Genomic DNA, 12,333 nt, shown 5'->3' on the forward strand with positions numbered 1-12,333 from the left:
AAATATTGCCAATGTCTGTTAGCACCAACAAATGGATATACCTTAGGCGATGTTAAAGTCTTAAAAAAAGAAGCAAATCACTGACGGGTAGGTTTATAAGGTTTAGCATCTGCTTATGTTTTATCTATGTAGATTAAATATTTTAAGAAATGTATTGATCAATATTTTCCAATTTCCAAGCTTGTATTTCAGGTTATAATTATCAATTTACAGTTCCTGAAATATCTCTAATAAAAAAATGTCTTAACACTTCCTTTGGGGTTTATGGAATATGATATCCAGACTCTATTCATGGTTTGGCTTTCAACATTTCCTAGAAAATGGCATACTCGAGTACATACAAATCCACACAATTGATTGGCTTAGGAGTCAATTCATTCAGAAACAGGAGTCTGTACATAGAATGTTTCTTGGCTTTATTTGGGTGGGTGGGATGTGTTGTTTGTTTTACTTCATTAACTAAAAAATTATTCTCTGATTGCTTGGCTGTCTTCCGGAGGGTATTTACCAGAGCCCTCCCTGGGAGGCTGACCTTAGACAGGGCACAGTCTGGGAAGGCTTGACAGGGGTGAGGGTGGCTCAGAGAAAGGAGGTCACCCTGGCGGTGACAGTGAGCATCTGTTTTATGGAGCACTGGGGAAGGGTGAGTTGCAAGACAAAAAGATCCCAAAGCATTCACAGGGGACCTTTGACCTTACAGCTGAAGATTCAGCTTCAAACTAATAGGACGTGGCTCCCCAAAGCTGGGAGATGAACCACTGCCAAGAACATAAGGATTTTAGACTTTCTGATTGATTTTTCAGGTCAAGTAGTAATGGAGAAAAATACAAATTCCAGGGAATCCCAAGGTGTGTAGCTTTTGAAGACAGAGACTCTAAAAACTCAGGTGTCCAAATTAAAAACGAAACAAAACAAAAAAACTAGACCTCATATTAAAGCAGCCTGAGTCAATTCTTGGAAAACTCTTAAACGATCTCAACACAGCTGATCCAGCAGTAAATTAATTCTCCAGCAAAATGTTTAGACTCAGTAATAAGGAAAGTTTAACATGGCCACTCATCCATACTATGGTAATCATGTTCACTGTCCAATTAAAAACCCACCGGGGCCGGGGATGTTACCACCACACAATAGACCCATAATAATTAAGTAGGGGTACTCAGGAAAATGACACTCAAGAATCCTAGAGAAAATGGAACTAGTGAATCACGCCTTTAAATAGGCACACACGGCTGCTTTTTTTCTGAGCAGAGGCAGTCACCCTCCTGGGGTTTTTTTTTTTTTTCCTCCTAATAAATCTCTTGAGTGAGAAAAAAAAATAGGCACACACATTCTAGGAAGGTTTGTAATGTCAGAAAGCAATGGGAACTGGAAAATAATTAAATCAAAGACACTTTTGTAGGAAAGAACAACTTCTTAGAAGAGCGCCCTGATGCACGGAAACGGATCAAGGTAGGCATGTAGGAATCCCACTGATGTGATTGGTGTTACAGAAAATCGAACACGGACGCACAAAGTATTTGAAAGCACAGTGTTTAAAAGAGTTTTACATTTTCTTTTAAAAAAAAATCTCCAAATACACAGGTCCTAAAAGGTCCAAGGAACTCATGACAAAACAATGCATGGACACACACACACACACACACACACACACACACACACACACACACAGCCACATAGTTAACATGGTGATTTAGAGAACATAGTGTAGAGTGGCCAGAAAGGAAAAAGAAATCTGCAAGCAGTGCAAGGCCCTGGGTTCGGTCCTCAGCTCGGAAAAAAAAAAAAAAAAAAAAAAAAGAAAGAAATCTGTTACTTATGGGCATTTATAGTTCTCACGTCTCAACAATGAAGGTTCTTTTGCAGCAGATGGGGAACATTATAGAAGTCCCAAATGGTGAAAATACAGAGAACAGCTGGTTGTCAGGCGCCTAACAGCAACTGATGCATCTACGACAGAATATGTAAGCATAAAGGTCTGGAAACATCACGGAAGAAGGAGAGGGAAGACTGCAAGAACCAGAGGAACAGGATGTCTGACTTCTGAGCAGTTGTGTTTTCTACATATGTTGGAAGCTATAGCCATGAATTCTCAACAATATGGATGTCTAAATAAGACTGGCACAATGACAACACCAACTGAATGCCTCCAAGATACTTCTCTAGATGAAGAGCTATAGGCAAATAATGGCTGCTGAGAGTGCGAGAATCACTCTTCCACAGTGATGAGCCCCCATAGGCTCTCCAGCCCTAAGAACAAGAGTCAGCAGCTGAGTGCACACACATGTGTGCACGCACATGCACACACACACACACACACACACACACACACAGACATGTAACGATAATTAAAGAAGAAGAGGTACTGAATTTGAGAGGGCTCTGGGATATAAAAGGAGTTTCGGGAAGAAACAGAGTAGAAGTGGTATAAATACAACATCCATGTATGAACATTTTAAAACATTCAATTAAAATGTAACAATTCATTAAATGTCCACGTATCATTAGAAATAATGAGAGTCAAAGGAACCTGTCAACTCCCTAAGGTAGAGAATTTAGGGATGTTGGAGGAGAACTGATACTTTACCAAACTAGCATAGTCCCTAACTACATTCTAAATATGTGTCCTGGTACATGCAGAGAACTGCAGACCTCACCCTTCATCACAGAAACTTCTCTGCAACACACGGAGACCATTACCGGAAACCACAATCAAACACAAACTCTCCAGCCAAGGCTCAGGGATCATGGCAGAAGAGGGGGCAGAAAGGTTGTAAGAGCCGGAAGAAAGTGTACATTTTTTTTAATGAGATTGGGTATTTAAGGAATGTCAAAAGCTACATCCATAAAGGTGCCCCAACATATCTGTCTGAACATGACTGAGCATGGATGACACCAGTAGACAATGGATATGGGAGTAGCCCATGCAGCCCCAACCGTATACAAAAAACTAGAGGCAGCTAAGAAATGCTCAGAATGGGAGAGACGGTCTTTTCCAGGGAACAGCACACCATTTCCTTACCCAATACCAAGTGGTCAAAGTGCTGAAAGTGTACATACAAGTAACATTATATAAACTGAGGTTATGTTTATGAATACATGTGTATATAGATATAGATCATATACATATACATCATATACATACACATGATGTATATAATATACATATATAAATGTAAATATATCTATGCATATAATAACTAATGAAAATAGAAGCCATGAGTTTGAAAGAAAATGGGTGGTTTATGAAAGGGTTTGGATAGAGGAAAGGGAAGGGAAATAAATAATGTGATTATAATTATAGTATAATAACACACAAAGAAAATTTGAAAAAATGTTAGACACATGAAAAAGAAACAAGCTTCCAATGATTAGAAAATTAACACAAACAAAAACTAGAGCTCTACACCTAGAAAAGATATTTTTAGACACAAAGCTAAAACAAGTACATTTTCAGACAAAACCTCAGGAAATTTATTGTCTGAAACAGACACACTTTCATGAGACTGCACATACACATGCATGTACCACTAGCATGCACACACACACATAAAAATTTAGATGGTATATAATATGTATTAATATTATATAACAGCCTTATATAATATAGCATCAAAATGCAAACGAAACAATTAACTTAATTGAGGAAGAAAAATTCATTTTTGATACCTCTTTCCTAATTGATCAGAACAAAAAGAGTCTCTGTAAGCCTGTAGAAGACTTGAACTACTATACTGTAGCTGACAGTGAAGATTACAGCTGGAAATTTCAGAATAACTCCTTCAGGCCCAAGGTGACAAACCAAGTCTCGATCAACAACTGACTGCATGTATTCTTTCACCCCGATGTCAGCATCTCAAAATAACTGTAAATCAAGTATATTCAAACATAACTCCTATTTCCAAGAAGAACCACAGCGATACCGTGCAAACAGATCGAATGGAAAGTGCACTGTGAAACACAGCTAACTGTAGGATGATGTCACAGGTGAGGCAGGTACAGGATAGAAGGAGGCCTGTCATTGGAGGAGAAGGAAGGATGGGCGGGAGAGAAGTTTGAAGGAAGAGGAGGAGACTAGAGGAGAGAGGAGGAGAAGAGGAGACGGAGAGAGGGGGGAAGCCATGGCAGGTGATGTTAAGATTCTGCTCTGTGTATTTACAGGTTGTTATTAATGTTCCTAAGGGATAGATGGTACCGGGCTTTGTATGTTTAAGTGGGCAATTATATCTTACCAACTGGATCTAAGATTATTGTGTTGTGTGTTCTTTTATGTGAGCGTTTGAGTGTAGGAAAGTGTGCGGCTGGGCTGTGTTTCTGCCAAGATATCTAGCAGATATCTTGGGGCACCGCGGTACAGAGCTAGCGGGGTAAAAGACACCGATACTCTTTATTATTCTTATATTCTACAACAACAGCTAACAACACAGATAACGTGGGCGCAGAGGGACTCTTGTAGCTCTGACCTGACAGAAGAGGAGAGAAGGAAGCTAAAGTTACTCTTCTGTCGTTATCATGGTAGGTGAGCAACTGAAGTTCAAAGCATAGGGAAGAAAATGATAAAGGAGTTAATCGCACAAAAATGAAACTAACGGTAAGGTAGAGGCAACCAGCCAAGCTTCAAGTTGGTTGTCTGGAGAGACCGATAAAGCTGAACTGATCAAGGAAACAATGTAACCGTGGTAGGAAAAAGGGTCCAAACTCCTTCCTTCTAGGTGATGGTGAAATAAGAACAAATCAGAAACAGCTCGAAGCCAACCAGTTTGAGAAGACGAAAGAAACAAATTATTCCTTGAGGAAAACAATTACCAAACAGCACCAAAGGATATATGAAAATACAAATTCTGGCCTCAGTGGGAGAGGACATGACTAGCCTCACAGAGACTGGGAAGTGCCAGGCTTGAGACCCCCATCCAGAGAAGAAAGGGAGGGGCATAGGGAAAGGACTGTGGGGGGGATGACCAGGCAGGGGGCAGTGGGCAGGATGTAAAGTGAATAGGTTAAAAAAAAAAGAAGGAAAGAAAAAGAAAAGAAAAATATTATAAAACATACTAAAAACAAAAACCCCTCACTTATAATATCTTTGTGGAAAGTTCCATAAAAACAATATGCAGCAGAAATTAAAAACAAGAGAGACTAAAAGGCCTTCACACAAATATGACTTCGATGTGTAGCCATCAAAGTGAAACTGCTATGAAATTTGGACAAAAGGTTCTTCCAGGGTTCTTCAAATACACTAAAAATGCTATTTGTCACATGAGGTTAATATATCTAAGTGTGTTGCTGCTTCATACTAACCAAGAATATTTACTTGACTTTTTCAAATACTCAGAAAATTACAATTTTATATATTCCACAATAAAAGCTTTGTGAAGCCAACTGATTTTATTTTCTTTGAAATCAGAGCTTTTATCCCCCCCTGTACTTTCTTAATGATTTCCTTAAAAGATAAATAAGATATGATCATTTATGAACTTCTGTTTATATTTTCTATGTGGGACACGACTTGTACATTGTTTGATCTTGTATTTGATGTGGTGTTTGCTTCATGGGGTCTATTTTGTTTTTGTTTTCTGGATTGTCTTTAATATGCTATTTGTTGAATCCTCCAAGTCTTTTGAGGCCCGGCTTGAGGGGAGTTGCTTGTGGAAAGTGTTTCTCTCAGCACAAGCCATACTGATACTGTAATAAGACAAACTCCTCCCGAGGGTCTGTGGCTGCACTGCTAGATGAAGAGGATGGGGCACATAGGCGGGGTTGCTCTGCACTGCAAATTCTCAGGAGAGTTGATTTTCCATGTCCACTTTACACAAACACTATTGTGGCACTCCCCTGCTTTCTCCACTCACTTATAAATTATACTCCCGCCCCTGCATCACACAAAGCTGAGAATCCTTTGAAGTCCCCCTTCCAGTGGAAGCCTCCCAGGACAGGTACTCTGTAACATCATTGGCTTTACTTCTGACTACCACATCCCCCTGGTTTTCAGAGTCTGACGTCAGGGTCCTGTTGTCAAGTGGAACTTCCAGAGGCTTGGTATTCAACTTCCTGCATTCACTGTAGTTTTGGCATTTTAGGACTTCTTAATTTCCCTCCCATTCAGACATATTACAGGCTGCTGTTTATCCTTCAAGGTTTCCATCCTTGTGGAAACCCAACTCCATCCACACTGTGACGTGATTAAGAAGTGGGGTCACTGTGAGGTAACTGGAGTTGGCTGGGGTTAGTGGGACACAATCTTCATAAATGAGATTAGTGTGCCTCTAAGAGCCCAGAGAGGCCTTGCTTCCTTTTCTTCTGCTGTTAAGGACACAGATGTCAGTAGATTCCAGCTCATAAAAGGACCTCATCAGAACCCAACCATACCGGTCCCCTGAGCTCAGATTTCCAGCCTCAAGAGCTCTGAGAAGAAAATTATATTGTTTATAACCCACTTAGCCTGTAGCTCTGTGTGTTACAGCATCTTGAAGTAATCAAATTAAGAGGTAAATATTAAAATGAAGGGTTGCCTTATCTTTTGTTCATTTCAAATTATTTTTAGTGAGATTTTTTGCCCTGGTGCCCTGTGTGTAAAATTTCAGACAGAGTAAGTTGGATTTGATGCTTTTTGTGAGTTTTTTTATTTTTTGGAACTCATGAGCTATAATGATTTTATAAATAAAACCACATGCCTTATTCGGTTTAGGCTAACTGGTCAGTCATTAACAACATAATGCTATAATCTTCAGAGAAGCCAATAATATAATTAAAAGAAAGGGTAATGGAAGAGAAAATTCTATTGGGAAGTTATTAAATGTCTCCTATGTAATAACATATCTTTGGTATCAGCAATTTGAATTGTTGAAGAATGATCAGTCAGCCAAAAATCTATTTTCATTTATTTTTCTAAATTTATCTCCTTTGAAGACTTCTTACAACTTCCTTCCTGTCCCCAAAGGAGCCATGTGAAGAGTGGTTTATGATGCACTTTGACTTGCAGTCTTTAGAATCTAGGATCTTAACACCGTGTAACTTCTCTTTTCCCTCATCCATGTATCCTGTATCACTCCTCACCAAAACCTAGAGGTCACCCTTGAATCCTTACTAGTTCTCAATAAAGTAATGATGGCACTCGCCAGAAGCTAGGGGGACAGTGTGCTATCACATGATCTCTCAAAGACAAAGTGTCCCGACCCTGTAGCTTACTCTACTGAAATCAGTTTTGGATTTCTGGATTCCAGAGCTCTGAAGGATGGATTTATTTCTGTTGGTTTATGTACCCAAGTTTCCACCAAATGTTACAAAGCCACAGGGAAGTATATTTGGCATGAAAATAAGCAAAAACCGTACTCAGCTTGGGGTAGAAATCAATTATCTTATTGAAACTTGAGGGGTGTTTTGTTTTTGTTTTTGTTTTTATGACTTTCAACAGCTAGACATATAGCATTTCTAGATGTGATTCTCTGGAGACAAAGCATGGCCAAAAGGAGAGAAGGGCTTAGGCTAGACATGGGCACATTTGGAGACTACGTTCAGGGTCCATGACTGGAGACCAGCGAAGGGGTATCCCGTGAGAAAAAAGAGCTAGGGACTAGAAGCAAAAAGAAAAGAGAATTTAAAGATCTACGAGAAATAATGCTTTTTACATGTCAAATAATGTGGCCATTGGGTGTTTCTAAAAAAAAGAAGTTAACCTTGCAGAATATGGTAACTATGGTAACCAGGCAGGGGATAGAAAAATGAAGTAGATCAAGGAGATCATTGAGTGCCAAGGAAGAGGCAGCGTGGTGATTTCTCATTTGCAAAACTGGCTGATTTATTTAGCTTTACTGGTCAGGTATTAAATCTCTTCACATTAGCTCAAAGTTTACTGAGCTGAAAAAGCTCGTCTGAGACAGCTATGTATTTTTTTGCAGCTGGGGAATAAAGAAAATGTAGGTGAGTGCAATCGGTGGTTTTCTATTGAGAGAATGTGTTTCAATCATCTACCATCACTATCTTAAAAAACTGGGGATTTGGACTTACTTGAATTTGGGGTGATCTTGTACTTAAAACACATTGAGAGCCTTAGCAATTAACTTTAATCAGATATATACGTGAAGGTAACAAACGAATGAACATCTCACAGAGTCAAGGATTTCTCTTACTTTCTTTTGTCCTCTCAAGGTTTCCCCTCCCAAAAAAGCAAATCCTAATGAAAAATTATTTCAAAGCCGAGACTAGACTGTTTTTCATATTGCAGAACAGATACATCATGTGAGATAGAAAGCTCTCCACAGGCAAAGGATTTTCCTACTGGGGCATTTACTGCTTAGTTGAAAATAACCAGGACATAACATTTTTAAGCAAACTGTTGCAAGAGGCTTTTAAATGTTAATTTGAAATCTGTTTGGTCCCTTGTTCTAACCATTTTATTTGATTCCACTATTGTGGTACTTTCTTTGTCATGTAAAAAAAAGTTATCAGTTGAGCTAATTAAAATATTAAAATATCTGGTCTCCCCCGCAAGCAATGCTCGAAGCTTTAAAAATATCTTCTTCGTAGGTGAGATTTTTTTTCTGGAGTGAAAGCCAGACAAGACAACCTAACACAAGATTAAATACTTTAACTATGGCTTCTTTTTAGAGACAGACATCTCCTATTTCTAAAACAATCATTACAAAAATAGCTGTGCATTCACATATGGAATTACATGTATTTGCATATGCTTTCATGTTTACATATGAAAAAAATGTGTTAATGGCTGTATTACATATGCATGTATTCGGAGTAAAACATGACAGTTATTTAATGAGGTTGGCTTTTTTGTTTTGTTTCATTTTGTTTCGTGTCATGAGCTGACATTTGGAAGTACTTTATATTCTCTCAACAGAAAAGCATATTAATTTTGCTCCTGGGAATCCCTTACAGGAAAGGAAACTCTTGTTGAATATTAGAAGAGATGCTTTCCGGGAAGTTCAAGTGTGAACTTAGAAACAAACCGACTTCCTCCTGTTACTGAGTCCCAGAGCTGAGCATTGGCTCCCACTAAGTTCCTGAGTCTGCAATGCCAGTTACCTAAGTAGCTATGTGCGGGTTTTTCCTCCACGACTTTGATTCTTCTCGCTCCTGCAGGTATCACCAGCACTTCCACATAGCCTGTGGAGAGTCCGTAAGACATGCCGTCAATCTGCGGTGCTTATAAATCTCTTCTCCTAACTCATTGGACAACCCCCACCCCCAACACACACCTCTGGCTTTCTTTGCTGCTGCCACGTTTTAAGGGCTATGAAGAGAAAATGTCTTACTCTAAAGCCACCATGATCTCAGGTGAAGTTTCTTGGAAAGACTGAGCCCAGAGCTGTACTGAGAGGGTAGGAAAGCCATTGCTATGCATGAAGTACTGTGAGGAGAGGAAGAAGCCTATGGTGTAGCCTCCCTAGAGACAGTAGGACAATCTAGAATCAACACAGGGCACTTTTCCCTGGGGATTCTTCACCACACTAGAAAGAGCAGAGAAAGTAAAACCTTAGAGACCAGACAGTTGGCCTGGGACAGTCCCCCGAGTGGCTGAGCACAGGAAGAAAGACCAAGTATTCCTAGGGAGATGAACAAACAGATAAGACAGAGGGTCAGGAGGGAAATAAAAGGGGTGCAGGGACACAGTGAGAGGCCTGCCATCACCTCACTAGGTGTCACACAGACAGAGGTTGGATGTCCTTAGAAAATACCCTCCAGCTGTTGTTATGGATATGATACTTGAAATAAAGTAAAATAGGGTGGAATGAAATGAGAATGTGCAAGAAAAAGAAGAAACTGGGGGCCCTTCATGAAGAATAGGGCCAAAAGAAAGAAGCCTAGTTTAGTTGTCCTTAATTTAATATTCCTTTTAAAATATTCTGTAAAAATTCATATATTTGGCTAAAATCTGATTTGAAGGTTTAAAAAGACAAAGAGATATTTTCAAATTCGTCTCCTATCATTGTAATGTCAAAAAATATTGAGGTATTCAGAATAAGGAAAAAGGTAATGTAGAGTCCACCTGATGACAGAGATAAAAGGAAGGCATATGGTGTGTGTGTGTGTGTGTGTGTGTGTGTGTGTGTGTGTGTGTGTGTGTGTGCATGTGCACACCTATGCGCAAAGATCTCATGTTTCTTCCTCAGTCACTCTTTATTTTATCATTTTGAGATGGGGGTCACTCATTAAATCTAGATCTCATTGATCCAGCAAGATTGGCTGGACAGCAAGTTCCAGGGATGCCCTGTTTCCATCTCCCCTGCTCTGTGATTACAAATGCTCCAGACCATGCCTGCATTGGTTGGATGGTTGGTTGGTATCCTTACATACACACTAGGGATGTGAACTCTGGTCCTTGTGCTTGCCTGTTAAACTGTTTACCAACTGAAACATCTCTCCAGTCCCTGGGCATGTGAAATTTAGAATTAAAACCTTCCATTCAAGAGACAGTTTGTGATGGTTTAAATATGCTTGGCCCAGAGTATGGCACCATTGAGAAGTATGGCCTTGTTGGAGTAGGTGTGCCCTTGTGGGTGCAGGCTTTAATAGTATTATCCTAGCTGTCTGGGAGTGAATATTCTGCCAGCAGCCTTCAGATGAAGATGTAGAACTCTCAGCTCCTCCTGAACCATGCCTGCCTGGATGCTGTCATGCTCTTGCCTTGATGAACTTCTGAACCTGTAAGCCAGCCCCAATTAAATGTTGTTCTAATAAGAGTTGCCTTGGCCTTGGTCTCTGTTCACAGCAGAATAACCCTAAGACAGAGTTTATCTAATTACTCAATAACTTGACAATTTTAAGTAACATCCAGCTGTTTGCGTCAGTTCCAAATGGAAAGCTTTCGCACTATGTCAAAAAAAAATAAAAGAAAAAAAAAAAAAAAAAAGACGTGGCTGCTGGTTATCTGTGCTTAGAAATAAGGGCAGAGGGACAGTAATATAGATAGGAGTCAAATAAATTGTAAAATTATGTTAAAAGCTAGCATAGATTATCATGGTTAATTATCTGATCAATAATAAAAACTGGGTTTTAAAGACACCCCCTCCCCCATCACCCATGGCTTTGCAATGCACTGCTATTCTTTCTTTAAAAGTATATGTCTACGACTCACATTTGAAAACACAAGCCTTAGCCAGAGGAGAGGGTGAGCCAAATAAATCCAGGAACCTTTCCCCCCAAAAGATAGACAAGCTGTCTTAGGAGAATGCACGCAGGAAGCAAAAGGTTTCATTCTCGGTGTGTAATGAGGACTGCGAGATAAGCCTTGGCGTCAGCTCTTGAAGAGCAAATCTGATGGAACGAGAAGGACGGAAAGGTCTCTCATGGTCTTTCCAGTTACATTTGAATTCTGTACTGTAAAACGCTTCATGTCACCACCATGGGAACAGGGCGGGGTGAGAGATTTCTTACAGTTACATTTTTTAAATGAAGGTGTGAGAATCTGTTCTAGCTAAGTGTGTCTAAATGAGCACTGGCAGATTCGAATCGCTTGCCTTTTATTCTGTTAAGGCGAAGCAAAACAAAACCAACAAAACGAACTTGAACACCTTCATTTCACCTCCCAAAGATTCATCTGACTTTCCCTTTAGAACAACTCGCTTATTTAAAATGACTTCAGTTTCACTGACTGTCCAACATGGGTTGACTGTTCCTCAAATATAACGAATTTATATTTTAACGTCAGAATGTTTTTATTTCTTGAACTTGGAATCTTAAATGAAACGTTAATGTGAGCATACAAGTGACGGTGTGGAAATAGTTGTAAATGGGGCTGGAGGGAGGATTCCCCAGTTGCTAAAGCATTTGCTCCCCTAAGCATTTGCTGCTCTTTCAGAGGAGCCAAGTTTGGATTAGAGCACCCTTCTCAGACAGCTCCCAACTGCCTGGACCTCCATCTCCAGGGGTTCAGGCACCTTCTTCTCACCTAGGTGAGCACATCCCCCCCCCACCATCCACATTCAAATGACATACACACAAGCATACACAGAGAATCATATATAATAAGAAAACAGTCATAAATGATGGTCCAATAGATAATAGGTCCAGGAAAGGACTCTATGAAACACAGAAAATATGTGCTTCTTCCCAGCAAGCTTGAGAACCTGATATATAGTGATATGTGTGTGTATTTATACAAGTATGTATATATGTGTTTGTATTCATGTATATTTGTGTGTATATTTATATAGGTGAATATATGTGTGTTTATTCATGTACATTTGTGTGTGTGTATGTGTATAAAGTATTTGTGGGTTATTATAATTCAGTGCCAACATTAATAATCACTTCCTTGTGGCAAAGAACTCTAAATGTACCTGACATGGATCACATCCCTCACAGCCCCTCTGTGTAGCATTT

General features: G+C 39.6%; 1 protein-coding gene across 1 annotated transcript in view; it reads right to left on the bottom strand.

Moving 5' to 3' along the window:
• The window catches only part of Adamts19 (ADAM metallopeptidase with thrombospondin type 1 motif 19), a 190,854-nt gene that overhangs the window by 50,660 nt on the left and 127,861 nt on the right, over positions 1-12,333 (bottom strand). The window contains exon 16 of the mRNA XM_032886036.1: positions 9,034-9,114. Coding sequence (XP_032741927.1) covers positions 9,034-9,114 — 81 coding nt within the window. The remainder of the gene's footprint in view (positions 1-9,033; positions 9,115-12,333) is intronic.

The sequence above is a fragment of the Rattus rattus genome, chromosome 15, assembly GCF_011064425.1.
Source record: "Rattus rattus isolate New Zealand chromosome 15, Rrattus_CSIRO_v1, whole genome shotgun sequence".
NCBI classification, from domain to species: Eukaryota; Metazoa; Chordata; class Mammalia; order Rodentia; family Muridae; genus Rattus; species Rattus rattus.